This window comes from Perna viridis, chromosome 5 (assembly GCF_037379345.1).
Source record: "Perna viridis isolate PV_CMFRI_1.1 ecotype Kerala chromosome 5, ASM3737934v1, whole genome shotgun sequence".
Taxonomy (NCBI): domain Eukaryota; kingdom Metazoa; phylum Mollusca; class Bivalvia; order Mytilida; family Mytilidae; genus Perna; species Perna viridis.
In genome coordinates this window covers 15764800-15787811 of record NC_142449.1, presented here as the reverse complement: position 1 = coordinate 15787811, position 23012 = coordinate 15764800, and the positions used below count along the sequence as shown (strand labels likewise).

Here is a 23012-nt window from a genome sequence, read left to right as displayed (position 1 = left end):
ATATAGTAAATTGTAACTAGCCCCTGTGTCTGAAACTGGGTAATGCTCAATGCTAACAGATCATTTCATCTTTTAATGTAAACTTCCCGTTCTCATACAAGCAAAAACCAAACAAACTTAGAACACGTGTATGATATTTAAGAGGTATATTTGGATCGCGAAATCTTTCGATGTGTACTAAATGGTGATTTTTTTTATAAATATATTTGTCTCGTGGACAATTTTATTTACTACATTTTAAACATTCTTGCATTTGCATCTGTTTTTGAGCGATACACTAAAAGCGTAATAAGAGCCATTGCATTTATCATTTTTTTATTTGACAAAGGTTTCACGGCACATGAACATATAATGTATAAATAAATTATGCTTATAACTAATGGTCCCTAATAATGTTACTGAGCAAATCATAAAAAAAGAGATCAAATTGAAGCATACGGACAATTAAAGTCCACTTATCAATAGTATACATCAAAAACATTAATACCTGTTATAAATGTCTGTATATTTGTAGTTAGAAACGTAACAAATGCACCAGCGTATAATCTAAATACAAAATAGTAAATACTTTCAGAGACCACCAAAAGGTCTTCAGTATTTTAAACAAACCTTTAAGTAACCCTGTAAGGTCCCGACTACAAATGTATTAAAAAAAGTTCAAACCGGATGTGGGTCACAGAAACAAGAATACCACCAGGCTCTTGAGGGGAAAAACAGCCGTGTAACGTCCTTTCATCAAAGGTAGGGAGTGTGCCTTCGACTGAATCTTGAAACAATTCTACAGGGATCAGTGAAAAATCTAAACATTATGTGACAGTAAATGGGATAACGATAAAATTGGCAATTTCGATGGATTGTTCATTAACAGAACCCTTATTCTTTGTGGCCTTTACTTTCTGTTTCAAAACGAAAACTAAGAATGACATCATTTACAGTATTAAAGGCAGGTTAAAGCTGGTTTATGGATTCTAATACTTTCTCTGGAATAAGTTGAATCACCCACATCTATCCTAAATAATGATTAGATAACTTCTGTTATAAGAATTAAACAGTAATAATACCATAAAAAGTTTAGTACCAATCTATATTAAAACTCAGACAATGCCCATGGTTTGGATGATATAGGGCTCAGAAAAACCTAAAAAACGAAAAAACAAAGAGTACTTTACTGTTTACATACAACATATTTTTACGTAACTATTGTCCTACGACTACGAAATTCTCAGAAGTGCAACAACTGAATAACAAATTAAAACTGGTCATGTGGATGAACTGTTTCTGAATTAAAGGTGAATTCTGTAAGTTTCTGACTTGATTGTATCATCTACAGGGGCGCATTTAGGCGTGCACCCCCCTAAAATTAGCAAATTATGGGTTGTCAGGGGTAGATTTAGGCGGTTTTAGGTTGAAACTTTAATTTCTCGCTAATTTTACCACAAAAAATATCTACATTGCACCCACTCTAAGAAGAATATTTCAAACTTTTCGCCTCGCTCCTCTTGCCAACATTTAAGCGTTTGCCCCGCCCCTGACCTACTCTGACTGCTACTACATTCAATACGTTCAATATTATGTACAGCCTGTTGCTATTGGATGCATTGTTAACCATACATTCTAAACTGAAATTTAAAGTTTTATAACATCAAAATGTGGACATATACCAAGTTCCAAGTGGTATAAAAAAAACTTGATAGTCATATAGAATTGTATTGCATAGTACAATATAAAATGTACTTATATTTCCATGGCAAACTGTTGTATCAATATACCAGTAAATAGTCATTGAAGAATGGAGATATCCAAAGCCATTTATCAATGTGTGATTTAATCTTTTTTCACCAAGCAATTACATTGACAGATCAAGAAATTCAGAGAAAGGAGGGCCTGCTGACTGACCTCAAAGGGAGGCTACGCTTACAGATTTTTAAAATATTATCTAATTTTATAAAGGTTTAGATAGATAGATATTTATTTCGACATAGTATTATACATATCACTTAAGAAGCAAAGATATGTATATACAATTAAATTACACAGGACAAATGACAAGACATAACACAATAAAACAAAATAAACTGAGAATATGAACTCATTTTTGTTCATTACTAACATTTGTATATATATATGTATGTATATTATAATGATATTATATCAGGAATACCAATTGAAAGCTAAATAGCTTATTTCCAACTCCGTTCACAAGTAGAAATTAACATATAATAATACAAAAATAACAATAACTTACTATGATGAGCTCAATTAGATGGTTACCGTATTATAAATTCAGCAAATGTAGGGGAATTGCAGTTCAAAAAAAATTATTTATACAATAAAAATCATTTAATAAATCACATTGATGTTCAATTTTAATTTTTCAAATAGATAATCTTTTACCCCTTTATTAAAAACATCATGATTTGCAATTTTTTTCAGTTCATTTGGCAAATTATTCCAATATTTAATAGAATTGTAGTAAAATGTATTTGCTGCCATGTCCTGAACAGGTGGAACAAAAAAGTTGTGCTGACTGGATCTCGTGTAATAAGAGTGACTTTCTCAAAGTTTAACAAAACTTTTTTTCATATACAATGGACATTTATTGAACATAATTTTGTGAACATGAATAAGTCGCAATTACCGAAGGCAACATTAAAAAAAAAAAAACAATCTCTTGAAACACTGATATTTTATGCTTGATCAAAAGTCTAAGTTTTTTATAATACAAGTTGTCTTATTTTGTACAACTTGAAGTTTATTTTTCAATGCTTATACCAGAAATACATGAGGAACAGGAGTAGTCAAGTGAAACTGTATTAAGGCAATACATGAAGTTTTTCTCGATTTTTCTGACAAACATTTTATGTATCTGTATAGAAACCTGACTATTGCATTAACTTTACTAACAACTCAAAATAAAATAGCATAATTCACTGCCACATGCTTTAATATTTGAAAACTTAATGAAATACAATATAACATGTATTTTACTTTCAATTGAAAGTCTATTATTTCTCCGTAATCAACAGGTGTGCTTATACAGATGAGGGTCTATTTCATTGGTTATCCAAAATATGATCACTGAAAGTAGCTTGATATTTGATAACTTTTTATGGGTCAACTTTAATCCTTGTGAGGATACTGACTGATGGCCAGTCTTATGAAAACAAACCTTGTATCCAAACAAGTGACATTTGCATAGTCTTGCTACTCTTGGGTGGGGGGGGGAGTGAAGTAGCAGTATAACTGATTTTGTATTGATGTGAATAACAAAGGTTATCCTTCAATAACAATTACAAAAACTACATTGTACATAAAGACATCTGATATTTTGATCACAGCTCTTCTGAAAGCTAAACACATTCTAATTAACAATGGACACCACAATAACAAAAAATGTTAAATAACTTCAATACTAACATCTAATCAAACTTTTTTGACCTGATTATTTTATAATATATTTACCAACATATTGAAAATTAAAATTCACTAAAACATTGAGACTTCATTCATAGTACTGCACTTGGTCAAACATCATGGTGCAGGATTTTGCTTCCTCTTTCATTTCTTTTAGTTAATAGTATTTCTTGAATATAATATAGTTTGGCTTTAGATCTTTCTATGAATTGGTTATAATACTGCTGATGAGAGGTTAATTATTGAAATGTGCACAGCACCATCCTCCAAAAAATGCCCAATATTACTAAATGTAACACTTTATGTGAATATAATGAAAAATAGATACCAGTAAATATTCATTTATTTTACTCTTACAAGAGGTCATTCTTAAATGGCTTTTAAAAGTCATTAAAATACCTACAATGCATCAACAAATGTAGTCCCATTATAATAAAAGAAACATTGGCCTTTCCAATGACAACCCTACTGTGACATCCCCAATAAACCACATAATGTCAGTTTTGAATACCTCAAAAGAATATATCACTTACTTCACTGCATCGCTGTTTTCTGTCTCAACTTCAAACCCGCCTTTATTCTGTATTTATTTAAGTTCTGTAATGATGTCAGTATATATTTATTTATAAAGAAACAAGAATCTTGTTGACTGGACATTTATACTTATCTCAAGACAATGACCTTACAATTGGCATTTAGGACCATGCAGTACATATGTAAAAGTTTTTTTAACAACTGTGACAACATTATAGAAACAACAAAAAGTATCAACAAAAAATGAACAATAAATAAATATAACATATATTACACTAAACAGTCATATCAAATCAAATTTTGTTGTTCAAAATCTCATGGAAGCACTGCAGGTATCACAAAGCCTATAAACCCACTTCAGCGCTACTTATGTAGCATCCTCTTAGGCTAACAAACAGGTGCACTGACAAATACATTATGAACATTGACAAGTACAAATGTTATTAAGGCTCCTATGGCTGAGCCGACTTGTGATATACCACCAACCCATAATAAAGCCTTCTTCCCTTCCTGGCGGAATACCCCTGCGATGGAAACTTTGACGTAACTCATTAGGAATGTGTTTATAACCCAAACTGCTACCTTAAATAAAGAAAAATACATTTTGTTGAAGAGTACTGACATGAGTTTTATATTCAAATTGATTAAATAGATACACAGTAAATATATGCAAGTTTATGGGTTATATTGATCTGAAGTACATGTATTTTTCAAATGAAGTAAAATGTATTCAACATACATTTTTGAATATACATACATTTCATGTATCTCAAATTAAAATCTTTGAGGAGTGCATTATGATGTGATTCCTGCACATGGGGACCAATGTGGATACACGGATCCTGTTAGACACACGCTTAGAATGGTGGATTGACTGAACATTTTTGGCACATGAACTGTATAGTCTGTCTTGGATAAACAATTAGTAATGCAACGTTTAATTTCAATCACTTTAACTCTGAAACAGTTAAAGATTGAGTGAATACAGTATGTACAGAGGAATTGGGAAAAAAACCAAAAAATATTAAATTAAATCAGTTTTTTTTTTCTAAAATACGGTCTTTGAAAAACTGACATGTAAAATACTCATCAAACAGGATTTAATAAGGAACACATTTTTAAACTAGAGGCTCCCAGGAGCCTGAATTGCTCACCTTGTTAAAGTTTGTCTTTCAAGAGCAATAAATTTAACAAGGAGTTGTCCAACAATTTTGACTCAACAAGACTTTAGTAGGACTATCTTAAGAATCATTTAAGCAATTGAAAGTTTCTTTCTATCTATTATAGTTTTCAAAATATTGGCTGAAAACTAAAAAAAAGGACAATTTTCATCTTTCAAGGGCAATAACTCTTAAAAGGAGTGCCTGACATTTTTGATCCCTGAAGACTTTTGAAGGCCTTATACTAAGGGTAATTTCAGCAATTGAAATAATTATGCTAAACCTAATGGTTTTAGAGATACATGCGAAAAACACACAGTCTGACACCTATCTTCTTTTTTCAGTGTTGGTGGCAATGTTCTTCAATGTATCAAAAATCCCCACATCAGTTCTATGTAAGATACCCCAAGGAACATTCATTCCAAGTTTGATTCCAATTGGTCAAGTGGTGTCAGAGGAGAAGATTTTTGACAGAAATAACATTAAAAATAGCAAAAAAACATTGAAAAAGGGCAATAACTCCAATATGGCTTAACATAATAAAATGAAAATTTGACCGAAGATAGATCTCATCATGCTGAACACTTTTATTATGTCAAAATTTGGCTAAACCTACCGGTTTTGGATATATATGCGAAAAACTACTGTCTGACCCTTATATTCTACTTTTAGTAACGGCGAACATGTTTTTCAATGGATCAAAAATCCCCACATCAGTTCTATGCAGGAAACCCCAACAAACATTCATACTAAGTTTGGTTCAAATTAGTCAAGTGGTGTCAGAGGAGAAAAGTTTTGAAAAATTGTTAACGACAACAATGATGGACGACGACTGACACCAAGTGATGGCAATAGCTCAAATGGCTTTCGGCAAGGTGAGCTAAAAATATTATCAAAATTGTAGAAGAAATAAGCCATTTACATGTACATCAATTTTTAAATTCACACCTATTTTAACCCTTTTGGCCTCTTTTCTCACATTAGGGATCAGTGAGTCCTATGAAATGCTTTTTTGGCCCCTAATTCCACAGGTCACAAACCCAATATCAATACAAACTTTCCTTTTGTCATTGAATTGGACACCAGCAGATAAAAAGGAGCAGGGGATGACCAAGAGAGACTCAGAAGAAGACTATATATGGAGACATAAAGAAGATTGGAAAGATGTAGAAAGAAATGGAAAAGATAGCTGTAGACAGACACAAAAAGAGGGATTTGGTATCAGTCTTATGTGCCACTAGGCATGAAGAAAATTGGTAGGTAGGTAAATGGACTTAAATGTAACCCCCTTAATTAAGATTATTCCTTTTGGAGTTCTCCAGTAATTATATTCCTTCATGCACATCTACATTTGACATCCAACCTTCCTATAAAATATCATCAAAATCCCTTGTGGAGGAGTTGAAACTCATGAGGTTCCTTAATTTAGATTATTTACCTTTGGAGTCCTTAAACAAAAATTATATTCCTTCATGCACATCTGCATATCATATCTAACCTTCCAATAACATTTCATCAAAATCCCTTGAGAGGTTTAGAGGCAATTGCCCTTACAAGGTTTATACATGTAAAACATTAATTTGAATTATCTCCTTTAAGTCCTCTGACAGTAATTATATTCATTCAAGCACATCTAAATGTACATATGATGCCTAACCTTCCTATAAAATTTAATCAAAATCCCTTGAGCGGTTTAGGAAGAGTTCCACTTACAAGAAAAATGGAAGGACTGAAGGATACCTGTGGCTAAATTTTGTACCCTGGTAACTCCAAAACAGTTAAAGATAAGCCTATCCTGTAAAAAATTTCAAGAGTAACAGATTGATATTTGAATCGCAAAAATCCAACCAACAATAAACTTTTTCTATCAATTTTAATGATAACACCTATTTTCCCTCATTTTGCACCAAGAACAATGAGTTAAAACTTCAAAAAAGATTGGACAAGTCTTACTCAAGTTTTCTTTTTAATAAACCGGCTACAACAATGATGGCAGGGTATTATCCTTATAAAACCAAAATTTTTTTTGTTGTAGTCTTATAAATAATGACACATCAGCAAAATCCCATGATAGAAAGGGTTAATTTGAATCCTTTTTTAAATGAAAGTAAAAATTTCTTTGCTATAAAATAAATAAATAATGTTTATACATGTTAATACTGTACTTACAACTATGATAGTACCAGCCATGGAACCATGGAGAACAGGAGTTGGACTTGTTACTGCTGTAAATATAATATAGCCTGACAATCCACTACCCAATACAGTCAGGCCTGAGATTACTGTACTAGACTTAACTGTGACAAAAAATGCCAAAAAGCATGCCAGTGGATTAGCAATGTTGGACAGTGTGGCAGCTAAATGGTATGCATCGTTCCCATATGGAAGTGTAGAATAGGTCTGTAGTGATGGAAGCACTCCATTAGTTAAGCAATTCACCCATCCAATTATAACTAAAAGAAGTATGAATTTCTTTGATGAAATAACCTCTCTGAAGTAGATAGTAGAAACGTCCAATGATTTTGAATTGATCTCTAAGTCTCTGTTCCTCTTCATAAGATTGCTTCTAGAATTGAGAGAAGATGGATTGGAAAATGTGCTTGAACTTCCTGTGGTCTCACCATTGTACAGCTCATAACTACTAGCCACATTACTTTTATTCCCTGTACTGGAATCTGAAACTTCTTCATAGTCATCCTGGTGTTTCACTTTTTCCTTCTTACAGTATGGGACATAGTTCAAAATAGTAAAAGAAAAAATGGATATAACTAACATACCAAATAGAAAATAGAAAAACTCTTCAACAGAAAATCTAGTGCTATGATAAACTGCCTGTATACTGTATGATGTTTCATTAGTAGTCAAGTTTGTCTGGGACACATTAACACATGATAATTGTCCAACGCCTTGTCCTAAGGCTACAACACTAGGTATTAGGCCACTCAATCCTTCACCTATGTAATAGGCTGTGATGTACTCTGATTTAAAAGTTGACATAAAAGGCAAGAACAAAACAGATGTGGTACAGTCAGTCAATGCTAGAAAGAACTGCAAAACTAGTAATGCTATACTTCGCATTGCACCAGCAAAATATACTGTTTCCTTCCAGAAAAATGAAAGTAGCAGACATGCTACAGCACCTATGCCTAAGACTAAGTAGACAGCCACTCTTTCATTCATTCTTTTCTTGCAAAAAATGTACATGAGTGTCACAAACAGTGGTCCAATATTTGCAATCTGTATTATAACAGAGAGATATGATGGTAGCTTCCATCCCTCTGGTAGATGTGGTACTATCACTGGAAGCTCTACCCACAGTCCATTAATGTCAACCCATGATCCTATACCAAACAACGCAACCAAAATATACACAACTATGTTTGTATTCTTACACCGAAATATGTCAGCCACCATCTTCAGTTAGTGTCTGCAAAATAAACAGCAATTTTTAATATGAGGTGGGTGTAACCTGTAAGAGGACAAAGATGAATATATTGATATTCTAAAAAAAACAATTCTCATTTTTGGTGTGATCACAAACTTCAGTTTGATTGGTTAATTAAGGGAATCTAAACTGATTGGAAGCCATTCAGAACAACCAAGCAGGACCTATCTAGAGGAAGAAATCAGCAAAAACTACTTGTTTGTGCTCACTTCTCCTATTTGTCTTTGACAGGCTTCCTATGACAGATCAAGAAATTTAGAAAAGTGTGATGGCTGGCTGGCTTAAGGGGCCCAGTGATTCAATGATTTCTATTTTTTTTTTTTAATTATCAATCAAAGTAATGGTTTTGGAGATATATGCGAAATTTACTGTCTGACTCCCTTATTCCATTTTTAGTAACAGTGGCCATGTTTTTCAATAGATCAAAAATCCCTAAATCAATTTTATGCAGGATACCCAAGAAACATTCATATAAAGGCTGGTTCCAATTGGTCAAGTAGTGTCAGGAAAAGAGGTTTGAAAAAAATTAATAACGACAACAACAACGGACACCAAGTGATAGCAATAGCTCACGTGGCATCCTGCCAGGTGAGCTAAAAATTTGAGTCTCATTTTTAAACAAGATAAACTGTAAAAATAAAGTCAACTTCTTGGTGTTAAATTGGATTTTAAATTAACCTTCAATTCTCATGTGTCTCATTTAAGTAAAAAGCTTCTCAACAACTGAATGCTTTGAAACACATTGGAAATAGTTTGAGTAAATTGGAAAGCTTACAAAATATTATTCTTTCATATTTCTGAATTTTAAGTATTGCAAATTAGTTTGGCATTTTTGTGGTGAAGGTAACATGAAGAAATTAGAGAAGTGCAAGAAAGGCCATTAAGGTTCATCTATAATGACTCAGACAGTTCCTATTAAATTCCACTTGAATTATCTAAGTTACCTTCGCTGAGATTAAAGAGGTTGCATTTCATGGCATTATAAGTCTTCAAGATACAGTGGTATAACCTATTTCCAGCGCAAACTATTTCCATTGCTCTCACAAATTTGGACTTTTTTGTAACAAAGAACATGGGCCTACACATGTGGACCATTTGTCATCAAGGTCAGGTCAAGAGGTGTTTACTAACATGTTGAAATCAACTCAAAATTCCATATATGGTAAATTATTCTGACTATAAGTTTGGCATTGTGATTTACTGTACATCCCGAAAATCTGTGTATGCATTCAAAATTAAGATTCATATTTTAAATTAATTTTCAACCTATATTAAAATAAACAGTACTGATTAATAGTCTGGTATGCAGGAGACATGTCTCACTAAAATTAGATGATGATAAAATGCACACATTACCAAGAATTGCACCTTTGCACTGGAACTAAGTTAAACAAAAACAATAATGGAGGCCAATGACTCTTGTCATTCATCTATTCCTTAAAAGGTAAGCATTTATAATAATAATACATGTAATACTTCTTTAAACATTTAGAAAAAATATATCCAGAGTATATGTATAGAAACAAAAAATGTCCATCGATAGTTGTTATAAATTTTTATAGGCGCACAGGGGCTTGTTCCCATTATTAAATATGCAGCCCCACTAGTAAATATCCTACAAAAGGGTGATCCCAGTTTTTGGTTTGCCATGCTTCAACTCATTTTTTTCAAATAAAATTAATATATCACTTTTTACTGCTCAGCAATCACTTGACATATGATGAATCTAATGAATAAACACTGGTATCACAATCAAATACTTCTAATGAAATCAACATGATGATTTGAACATTCAAACTTCATATTTCTACAATCACTTAGATTTTTATTATATTTTAGAGTGTTGAGAACACACCCGTCCTCAGTATTTTCATCATAATCAAGTTGTTAATTTTATAACTTATATAACTAAAATCCTGAATAATTTCTCTTTCCCCTAGTATGCATGTCAAATACAAACATTATAGGCATAAAGTTTACCCAATATAAAGACCAGGGAGGCACAGAATTTTTTGTTCATTATATTGATTTTGATAAGAGTATCCACCCAGATAGCAGTAAGACATCGGTTCGATATTGGCTGAATCTTAGTAGTCAGGTTGGCCCGATGTTCGCCTATGGCATCAGCCCAATATCATTTTTCTCATCAGATCAATATCATACCAAGAGGTTGGTGCAATATCAGGCCAATACCAGCATGTAGCTATGCCAATTGTATGCCAATGCCAAACTAACATGTGATATATACTCTGACCTATTTTGGCCCAATATTGGGCCAAAGTCTACAAAATATAGATTGTTCTTATGGCCCGATATTTGGCCAATCTTTTACCAATATGAGTTATGTAGTTTTTTCAGTACTGTCCACTACCTCGAAAATGCTTAGCAAACTTAAAATGACCCATTACCAAGTAAATGTTTGCTTACCCAAGGGGTTAGTTGTGCCCCCTGCATTTAGTAGGATTGATTTCTATAAATGTTTATTGTCAGTCATCAAACTTTTTTGGTGCAGGTGCAGCTGCAGCAAAAGCCTACCCTATTGTATGAGGGTTTCCTCGTCATTCATTGGACCAGTGGGTGGCCTAGGGCTGAAAAATTCTTCACAGTAAGGTTGTCTCTTTGACATATTCACCTTATATATTCTAGTTATACTATGAGTCTTTCGGGGAGATGGCAAGTGTTCAAGCTGGATACGTTGTGTAATTTCTTTCCACATTTGGTTTTAAACTAATTCTTTGCCTCATCTTTTAAATGGTCACTGTTGACCATTTTTTTAAGTGAAGTCCATAGCATTTATTGTACAATATATATTAAACCAAATACCTACACTCTAGAACTAGAAAAACAAGTAGAGCGACTGCCTTAAGATATAGGCTGATACTTTAAGATTAAGAGCTTAAAAATATTTTTTATTCCTTAAAGTGTAAAGAGTGATGTCAATACAGAGTTTGAAGGTAGCATAATAAAGTTCAAAACCTTTTTTTTTTTTTTTTTTCTTCTTCTCAGGTCTTTTTTTTTCTACCACAGTCTCTATTTTTCATGTACTGGAACCAACGTTTCTATTTCAGTATTACCATGATGGTTTGTATGAAACTCAATACAGAGTTTGAGGGTAGCTTATAAGGGACATACAAAATGTAAAACAAAATTCCAGTCACTCGTCCCGTATACAGGCACCAAGATCTCAACAAAATGCCAGTCACTCATCCTGTATACAGGCACCAAGATCTCAACAAAATGCTGGTCACTCATCTTGTATAATGGCACCGAAACTTTACCAAAATGCATCCACAATCTCAACAAAGTTTTTAATTACTTATGCTTCCCCGGCATTGTGTTTATAAAATATATAAAAAGTATAATATTGCACACTTACATGTATATCAGATGTATTTAATCAATTTGATAATACTTCTGTTTAACTTATGTTGATACAATTACATTAGTTGTGAAAATATAAAATATCATGAACTAACTTCAATAATTCAATAACAATGCAAACAATATAGACAAGTATGTGTATCACACAATTATTTCATATTAAACTTTTTCTTTTAAGTTTTATCTAGAATCTAAGCCCCTAAAATATATACAGTACAAACAATGTGGTCCTATTACATGTACATGCAGCAACAAACAACATAATCAACGCAATTATTGTTCAGTTATGAATAGAAGAATAAAAACTTAATGAAAGTTGTTAATTAAATATTTTTTATTTATTATTTCAAGTTTACTACTTTATTAGTGGAGAAATTAAAATTTGTGTGGACAGAAGTGTACATTAAAACCTGTAGTATCTTATTAATTTTTTTTATTGTTAATTAGGAAGCTTCAGCTTTTATGACAGATATTTATACATGAATTATAAATTTCATACACATGAAAGGCTGGGTGTACCTGTACACTCTTTTAAATAATGACAAAAATCCATCCCTGAAAAAATATTATTCATAATTTGGCAAATTAACTGAAATGCTGTTCCTCACTTCACATGGAAACGAATGATAAATTTAAACAGTGACCATAGGAAAATGTAACAATTTATTGCTCTGAACACATACACTAGCTTTCATTTGAGGATTCAAACCCTTAAGCTTGAAACTTAAAATATTATAAAAGCTTGAAACTTGAACATGATGGTTTAAAGATTACCATATGAAATCTTACAAAGAGGAATTATTCATGTTTTGTTCTCACACCTTCAATATTAAAATCAAAAATAACATTGTGCTATAAATGGAAAGAAAAGAAACTTCCACGTTAAATCATTGCTTTGAATTGAGAAAACCTAACTAGACAATTTGTACGTCACATCAGCATATAAAACATGTGTTCAAAAAGTTTTCTTTGTTAAGTTAACCAATATCATAATGGAAAAATATATACTTACATTTCTTCAAGTCAGAGATTCTCAGGATAAAATTTTCAGAATAAAACAATCAAAATGGCGACTGTTCATTTTCTTGTAAATAAGAAGACTTGAAAATATGAAATATGATATTCCACATCCATATAATCAACATCTGGAACTGCCAGGAGATTAAGAATAATGGCCGAACGTTTGATGCTGTACCTTGGGTGCTCTGTGTTCGTGTGGTGACAAGATTAGCTCAATGTTGTCATAAATTATTAACAGGCAATCATTTAAGTTATATTTATTATCTCCACACTCATGTTTTCCTCGAAGAAAAATTGATGATTTTAAAAAATATTTATACATACATTATGTAGATTTTTATATAAATATATATGTATGTGTGAGTTTGTGTGTGTGTATCATTCACCATCTCTGTTTAGAACTACAATTATTGTATATCTATCTATCTATAAGTTTGACATGAGGCCACTGAAGGTCTGATTATACTGCCAAATGTTATTGGCTGATACCACTTGGGCAGTTGACAGCTAAATGATTAGTTGGTTACTTTGCCCAACTTCAGCCCAATACATTTGTACCATGAAGCCAACAACTGGTTTCTGGATATCGGCCTGATATTGGCCCAACATTTCCATGCCAATGCCAATAGATGCCTACAGTGCCAATTACTTGCCAATATTTGCCCTATTCATTACTGCTATCTGGGCAGTCCCTGTGATATAATTAAGTTCCTGCTATAAAGGATTATTGTTACTCTTTTTTTATACAACAATTGTGCCGTTTTACCAAGAATTAACACCATCAGGCACAAGCTACCTTCACTGAAATCATGAGCTTCAAATGAATTTTCTGGATGAAAGGAGTTTAAATAATTTTACAAAGGAATGGGTGTTCATCCTCTTTCTGCAGCTAGACACACTGGTTTTACAAATGTGTGTTATGTGCTTTGTTAATGTTATTTCCATGCATGTCCCATGATGATGTAATGAGTATTTACATGTATGTGTGTCTGTGTGTACAATCTATGTCACGGACACAGTATGTGTTCAGTTGGTTTCAAACTCTGTCGTGTTTATGTTTTACTTTAACTTAAATAGACTTACAGTATAGTGTGTCAAAATTCCAGTATTAACTAAGCAATATCCGTTCTTTTCATTCACGGTCACAATACCTATCGTCCGATACACTCCCTGGCCTCAAGTTGTAAGTCACATTGAGTCCATGGGTTTACATCACTAATCCGATTGTTTGTAGGAGCGAAGTGACAGTAGATGAAGTGAGTACCAGTAAATGAGTAATCAGAAAATATCGGTCATGCTAAAAGTATGCTTACCACCTTCGTGTTTAAGATATATGTGCGTGTAAGATTAGTGATTATATCAGTAAACTCAATTCCAAAGGAAAAGCCTTAAGAAATACAATCATAAGTTGTCTGAGAAATAGTTATTTTCGAAAAATAATATTGCAGCACTTCATGTATACATACCATATATTTAACTCCTTGCTGAAGTTGTGCAAGATTTTTACAGAAGTCTACTAAAAAATAGGGTTCTGATATCAGCTTATTCATATGTCGACAATAAGAGGTTCTATCATGACCAATTACATCAATGTTCCAGCGGGAAAGCCATCATATAAGATATCTGATATCCAAATGTTGTGGTATTTTTACATTTCTTCATACTTGGTATTGTCTCACTGGGACTAAATATGACTAAAAACTGTTGTTTTACAAGTCCCAGTAACTCGTGGCTTATGATGATATTTTTTATATATCTTTTTGACAATTTTGAATAATTTTCAATCATTTCCTTCATTATTTACTTTACTTCTGTCGTGATACTTAGTTGAATTGAATGACCCTTTGATGGGGTCACTGATTATTGTTGCTAGAGTATAAATATTACCGCATCACGCTCACTTGCAATAGAACGGATGCCGCTGGCGGAGCAGAAAATGCTTACCCTTCCTGATGTCACTCCCGTTTTTTAGTTGGTGTTCGTATTGCTAATATTTAAGTTTTTTGTGTCTTGTTTCCCTTAAGTTCATTTTTCACATGTAATATTTATTGAGTTAACTACATTTTGCATGTATAATCATCGACTTTGCTCCCTACTGTCACAGGTTTATCAAACAGGCCCAATTAGCATTTAATCGAGAAACTGCGGCTTTACCCTTTTTTCCATAGCTTTATTTGGCTTTTCAGTAAAGGAAAATAAATCCCACCTTAATCCACATTTTGTTTCTATATGCTCCTAATTATTGTTTAACTTGTCCCATTTTGTTATGACTTCAAATGATATTTTTAATGTCTTTAAATATTGTATTGTTTTAGCTTGTACTTAATTTTTGTTATTTTAACAAGAGAAGTAAGATCTTGTAAGAATGCTGATTACTTCTGAAAACTTTTCAAATCTTATGAACATGTTTTTTGTCACGAAACGGAAAGGTTATTAAATCTGGAAAGTTTTAGTTGGAATATATGTAACATGTATAGCATGTTTGAGTTTTGAAATGCATATGCATGATTTAGTTCGCAATGAAAGTATATGGATTCTTTCTTATTATTTTTTATTTGGATACATTTTGTACCAATTTAAGTTTTGTTTTTATGAATTGCAGTGGTTACACTTTGTTGATCCTTTAAATATTCTAGTTGGTTGAAGATTAAATAATGAAATGGTCATAGTTGATAATTTTTACATAATTGTGTGCTAAAAATTTTACATCAGGTAATGAGCTGCTTCTGTGCAAGTATTAATATGAATTTTTCAAGGCAAAACCTGTATCTACTCAGGAAGAGATGATGTCAGACATAAAGAAGGAGTTGGTTAATCTAGGATAGTGCTAAAAGTTTGATAGAATAGGAGCTCATAAACGAAAGATTTGTAAAAGACCTATGCGAAGTCCATCATGTGCCAATGCTACTAGCCAACAAAGGACGCAGATGAAGTGAATGATGCTTTCTACGAAGATTGATAAACCTCCAGCATTATGTGCTCCTCATCATAAGTGATCAAAATGACAACGTTGGTAGTGACAACGGTTAATATGAAAGATCAATGGACAGAGAAGAACTTGGAAATATGAATGAAAATTGGGAAAGTCTAGCAAACAGATCGGCTTGTTATTGGAAACATTTTTTTTTTCAAAAATAAGGATATACACACTATAACCCGATGGACCATGTTCTTCTTGACACATGAAAAGTAGAGAAGTTGGTACAAATAGTGATCATCATCTTATAACAGCAAAACTAAATTTTAAACTGAAAAAGGCCAGAAGTATGAAAGATACAAACAGAATATCATTGACATTAAACGCCAGCATGATGTAAAAGTCAAAAAGAAGTTTTCTATCGAAATAAAAAAATATGTTTAAAGCATTGGAAGAACTAGACCCGTCAGAACCAGGGTTGGGGTAATTAAAATCAGTAATTGGAATCAATTACATTAAATACATTATTGAAAGTAATTGCAAAGTACTTGTAATTGAAGGAATTTTTCCAAAAATACTTTTCTATTACATTTTAAATACATTACAATTTAATGGTAAATCGATCTTTCTGATACTGTTTTCAGGAGGTAGTAATGTAAGCTTATAGGGCAAAATTGATCAAACAATATGAATAATACATAATAAAAAAAACAAATTTTATGTTGAACAATACAAGTGTGGACACAGACTGGTATTGCCGGAGGGGCAAGTATGGACGCAGACTGGTATTGTCCAAAGAGCAAATTTGAACATACATACGTTTTGTCTCAAAAGAGTAACCAGTGGAACCAAGATTCTAGCGGAAATCAAATGAATGTAATCCAGGGGCAAACCCCAGACATGGAAAACAGACACACACAACAAAGAAAATGAGAAACTCGGACTCCGCTTAAAACTGAGTGCATGGCCCGGCTGCACTGGTAGGGTGAACGTGTTTGCATCGTCCAGGAAACTCCATTTCTGAAATCAATAATTCAATTATGCACATGTTTATAAATATATATTAATATGTGTTACTAAATATCTACTGATATCAATAAATGTGTTGGACTTGCTATGTCATGTTAATAAGGATTTGGCATATCACTTTATGTAGATTAGCTTGGTAAAATTCTGGGCTCTCAGTTTTTTTAGATTAACAGAAACCGACAGTGTGGTATTTATCTGTCAGTTACATGGATAGCCCTAATTCTAAAATGATAAGGGCCATAAAATTAAATAGGAGCAATCATTAATTAGTAGTTAGTAAAATCACATCAAAATTTCATAACAATTGATCAACCATAACCACAATATAAAGTCATCTCACGAAAATCCAATTGACACGGACGCCGCCGATGATGACGTCGCTGTCAGCACCATTTTCGGTGACACTTTTATATTAAATACACACACACACACATATATATATTCGTCTAAATAAAAGTCAACAATCACTCTTACGGGGTGATGGATCGTTAAAAACGATGCGAAACATAACAATAAATTAAATAAACGTCTAAATATGTTTAACATCAACAGAAGATGGTAAAATTTACATTGAATATTTCGGATGATTGATATCCTTCTTCAGCATAAAACTCATAAAACTTTATGAGCATAAAACTCAATTTAAATTTTACCATCTATATATACGTAAGGGTCTGAAAAATTGCCAACGATGTTAGAACTGTCGAATTTGCGATACAAATTTTTGGTCATTCCCTCCGCGGGGCTCGAACTCGTACCGCTGTGACATCTATGGCAACACCGCCTGCACTAAATCCAGCGCCCTAGACCACTCAACCAGCTAGGATATACATCGCAAATTTGACAGTTCTAACATTGTTGGGAATTTTTCAGACCATTCTATAAGTTTACGTTATCTTCCCTGTATCAATCTGATGGATCAGTGTAGCGAATAGAGTCATCACATTCAAGACGTATATATATATATATATACATATAGGCAAATTCGGTATTTTGGACATCCCTAAAAAGCCTGTCAATTACTGTTCCTTAGGACCAAATTAGTAGTGTATGATTTGCTAAGAATTTACATCTATAATGTTTGTGTGTGTTTTTATACGTTAGTCATAGTTAAACAGTTCTCTAGCAAAGGATAAAAAATAGACTATTCGTTTAGGCCTAAAAAATGTTTCCGGTCACCCTACTGACCCTCCTTCAGAACCCCTAAAATAAAAGTTTTTTATTTGAAATTTTGAAGAAAAACAAATTAAGTAAAAATTCTGCCGATTGTCTTCAGAAAAAAAGAAGAAAATTGAAAACGCACATGTCATGAGTGTGATCTTGGTCGTGGATAAACCGTTTTTTTTTTAATTCGGCACTTGAGATATTTTTTTTACCACCTCCGTCAAAACAAAAACAAAAAATACTTGGTTTTGATGGTATCTTTATGACTTATTTCATTTCAAAAATATCAAGTTAAAATAAAAATCCCTACCTACCGACCCTATAAAATTTTAGAACATTGCTCGGAAATATAACGGCCTTTGAAATTCCTCATCAATTGACTGGCATGCACTAGAAAGTATTGATTTTATCCCAAAAAGTATTTTGCTGAGTCAAAGAATCAGCAAATGATGCTGTAGATAGCGGGTACCTATAAAATGCGAAACGAAATCGAAACTAAACGAAACGAAATCATTCGAAACGAAACGAAATCAATCGAAACTAAACGAAACGAATCGAAACGAAATCTATAAATTGCGAAACGAAACGGAAGAAAATTAATGTACGTGAATTGTAGCCATACACATATATGTACTTGAAATAAATCTTTACATGTATACAGTGATAAATAATCAAAAATGATTAACCAAGATTAACATATGTATATGTATGTATGTAAGGATGTACTGCTATTATTCATGTCCATAGCAGAGTGAATGTCTTCTTCTCATTTAGAGTGTAAATTCAATGTAGCATCCGGGACACAGCTAAAAGCCTCGTATTTACAACTTTAAAACCAAATTAAGTACAGGTTAAAAACATGGTCTCTTGCTGCCTATGGCTGGTGAGCGGCAGCTATGGTGTTGGTTAGCTGCCCTTTAAACGCCTCGATGGTACTGGCATGTTTGGCACTGTCTGGAAGGCTGTTCCAGTTCCTGATGGTTCTGGACAAAAACGAGAAATTGTAGTTGTCTCGGTTGATGTGCAATTGTCTATAGTTGCTGTTTCCCGAGTTCTGGCGTCACCTCAGTGTTGTTAAGTAGATGCAGCTGGTATATCTATCATGTCACGGTTGTTTATACATCATGACTAGCATGGACCTTAGTCGATGTTCTTCTAGGTTTCCCATTGTACCCCCTTTACCATTGATGTAACACAGTCAGGAATTCTGTCGGAGTAATTGCCCTTAACGAATCTTGCTGCATTTCGTTGTACATTCTCAAGTGACTGTATGTGAGACTGTTAATAGGGATCCCAAACTGTGGCTGTATATTCAAATGTTGGTCTAACCATGGTTCTGTAAGCGGAAGCTTTGATGTCTGGTTCACATCCATATATATTGCGGCGTAGGAACCGTAGACTTAATGTCGTCCATAATTCTGGATGTTACATGTAAATACCCATGATCGATGATAAACAATTGACTGAGTATTCCTAGTGATGATGTTTTTTTTTAGTTTAGACTTTCCATTCGGATCGCTCAAGACTAGCTATTACCGTGGAATTTGGATAGTAACTGGATTAAATATTGGAGCATTGAATAAACCTACCATTAAAGTTTCAAAAGAACGATCTGTATAAAAACCGAAATTGTAATTTCCAGCTGTAGACATTTTAAGATATTATGTGGTCTTATATTATGCCGACGGCAATAATAAATGGAGTTGATTTCATTTTAGATTGTTTCTTTACACCAGGAACCCCCTCCCAGTTCACACCTAGCAAATATTACAAGATGCACACTTCAAAGATAATTTCTCTGAGGTCGTCATTAGATATCTTTTGAAGTCTTTTTGAATGAATGAAAATGTATTTATGGCTATCACAGTATTTTATTTAGTAGCTGTCCATATGTCCGTTCGTGACTTCGTCCATGGCTATTAATCAACCTCGGTTATGTATTATGTCACATGCAGTGGCTAAAATTATAAAAAAAAATAGATTGTACCAGTACCGTAACTCGAAAAATTTTGGGATCAATTTGGGGATCAGAATTTGTGCATATCTACAAATTGTATTCTGGCCATATAGTGTCATGAAATTCTATTCGGTAGTGTCAGACTATTTGCAATGAGAAAAAAAGGACTCGTGGACGGACTGATGGACATATAAAAATGTAAATACCCCAATAACAAATCCCTAACTTTGTTGTAACAAAAATTACAACTATCACCCAGTTCCTTAATGTTTCACGAAAATCAAAATCCTTTGGGCCTGTACACCTTCATCATGTGTAGAAATATCCTGTAAAATATCTAGATGTAGTTCGAGGAGACAGCCGGACAAGCCATAATCATGTGTAATCCGGACGGACGGACGAACCGACGAACAGACGGACAGGGGTAAATTAATATGCCCCCGACATAAAAATATTAAAATGTCTTCTGTTATTGATTAAAGATTGTTTATGTTAGCCTTCATGTTTTGTAAGGTAGTTTTGAATACAAACACTGTTGACTATGTATGTATACAAATAACTTTTACACATAAGCTTGTTGTACAAGTTTAATCAAAGTACTCATGTACTGAATCAATTTATATCGATCGTTTGAATTTTTACGCCTAAAATAATCGTTAAATATGGGATAAATGGCAAGTACGGGGATCGAATTTAAACGTGACACAAGCCTGTTGTTATAAATGGTTAATATTGAAAACTTTGTTTGAATTTTAATTTCACCTTTCTGATTACGAAGGACATTTAAAAACCACACACACATCAAAATTCATAATGCGCCGTAGCAGTGCGCCAGTTTGCGTAATATTCAAGTTCGATATCGGTTTCCATAAAACACCTAGATGAATAAACACAAAACTCTCCAACATAGTGCTACAAACTACTAGTTGGCCATTCCCAGTTTTTAAATTTTCAGGTCGATATTCAATTTATCTGCCCCTCACCTTTGATTTTCAGTTCAGATATTATTCATGGGTTAGGTATGTACTTTTGGTATTTTTACAATTCAGTTTATTCTAGATTTATTGTTAATCGATATATATATATAGTTGTGTTTTGCTGATGTCCTTTTGATACTTAGTTTTCGTCATTTTACAATAAATGGCCTTTTTCAATTTATATATTGTGTTGTGTCTTTTTATGAAAATCAAACAAAGCAGAAGTTATTCAAGGATGGAAGGTGACAAATATTCAGTTTATCGACCTCCAGGTCGAAAGTGTCTGTTAAATCATTCAAAATTAAGCCACGATCATTGAAATAAATCATATCCTTAAATACATGTTCCTCTAAACTAGCTACATTTCCCAGTTGATAAGCTTTATAGCTCAAGTGCTACAAGTTATTCCATAGACGTCTATGTGTCATGTAAAAGCGCTGGACATCTAGTTCCAGAAACACATACATTAACATTAACGATAAAGTCTTAGAATATATTTTCACCAATCGTGTCTGACGCAGGAAACATTTGCCATGCACTTTTAAGGTCCTGAAGCACCTACAGCTCTATTAATAACACACACGTGGCTAAAATAACCAGATAGAATGATTATTGCAAACACCAATAACACCAGACCAAAAATAAAATGACACAATTCCCGAGAAATGCACAATCGAAATTTCTATGGCATCGTCTATGCAAAGTTTTATTTTTACTTGTCAATTCAGGGCTTCTGATGTCACGAGGCATAAATAATACGTCAGGATGGTTTCGGGGGTTATGCTACCTTTTTGTAAAAAATATACAAAAGATAAGTAGCAAATGATAGCCTGAAACCCCTTTTCTTTATACAAGTTTCTTCATCGTAACCACTACCCCCTTTGTCCGCCAGGGCCTGCTGCATGAAATACTTGAAGACAGTTCTTCCAATTGGTACTCAGCTCTGCATTCCTCTTTATATTTCAATTACATGTATATAATTGATAACTATTTATAATCTCGCAGGGTTTTCATTTCTAGCTAAGCATAATATGTTTTCTATGCTTCTAAAAATAAATAGGCAACTTGAATATATCGACACTGAAACTGTGACAACTGGAGATGCATCAACCTACTTATACCTTATTTTAGAGCTTGCCGTAACTACGCGGACTTTCTGTATCGTTCCCTACTTCTTACAATAAGGCTGCTGGAACAGGGTTATGTTGCTACAAGATTGAAGTCATCATTAAAAAAGTTTTATGGTCGTCATCATGAACTCCGTGAATCGTCATGGTATATCCATCTGCACCATGAGAACCGATTTCTTCACCGTGTCATGGTTTTCCTTTCATCTTTCGTCTACCTCCGATCCTATTCCTGATGGTCATAGATTGGGTAGAGAGGAAGACCATAATAAGGAGAAAAGAGGAGTAGCAAGGTCCATTTTCATAAGATTGGACGATTTTGCAGATGATATTACCTTTATTTATCTAGGAATGGTCATATGCAATATGAAACAAACAGACCAAGATACTTGTAAGTCAAGTTGGACTCAAACTCAATGCAAAGAAAACAGAAGAAACGAGGTTTAACACTCATTAGTGCTGAAGACTCCACCCAGAAAGATATTAAAACAGATTGGCAAAAAAGGGGAGAACTGCATTTTACAAGCTAGGAAACAGTTGCGTATCAAAACAGTACAGCAGGAAAATTACATAATAGCAACGTAAAATCTAGTTACAAAATCAGACATTAGGTCAATGTCAAGTTTCCACCACAGCTGCCTCTGACAGACATCACGTAAACAGCCTTCGGATGGATACCGCAAGGTAAAAGATCAAGAGGCCGACCGAAAAAAAACGTATGTTGAAGCACTGTTGACATTGAGTTAGAGTTCAAAGAGTTGAACATGAAATGGGGTGAAGCAGAAGTTTTCCCATGCATGTAAATAGCCTGGCCAAAAAAAAAATCGATATGCTGTACACGTGTTCCAAGGAGTAACTTCTCACCAGCAGCAACAGCAGCAAATTAC

The 23012-nt window shown here is 33.4% G+C and overlaps 1 protein-coding gene across 3 annotated transcripts; it reads right to left on the bottom strand.

Annotated features, from left to right (window-relative positions):
• Window positions 1-298: 298 nt before the first annotated feature.
• Window positions 299-14203, bottom strand: LOC148616232 (riboflavin transporter 2-like). 3 transcript variants are annotated; one of them, XM_088583090.1, is made up of 4 exons: window positions 14038-14190; window positions 12947-13236; window positions 7278-8535; window positions 299-4530 (listed from the first exon to the last, which is right to left on the bottom strand). In XM_088583090.1, exons 3-4 carry the CDS (start codon window positions 8520-8522, stop codon window positions 4336-4338), a joined length of 1440 nt encoding a protein of 479 aa, XP_088439216.1. In that variant the 5' UTR covers window positions 8523-8535; window positions 12947-13236; window positions 14038-14190; the 3' UTR covers window positions 299-4335. The 3 variants fall into 3 exon arrangements, with proteins under 3 accessions (XP_088439216.1, XP_088439217.1, XP_088439215.1); XM_088583091.1 differs by having other exon boundaries at window positions 12947-13139; XM_088583089.1 differs by lacking the exon at window positions 12947-13236 and having other exon boundaries at window positions 14038-14203.
• Window positions 14204-23012: the final 8809 nt, after the last annotated feature.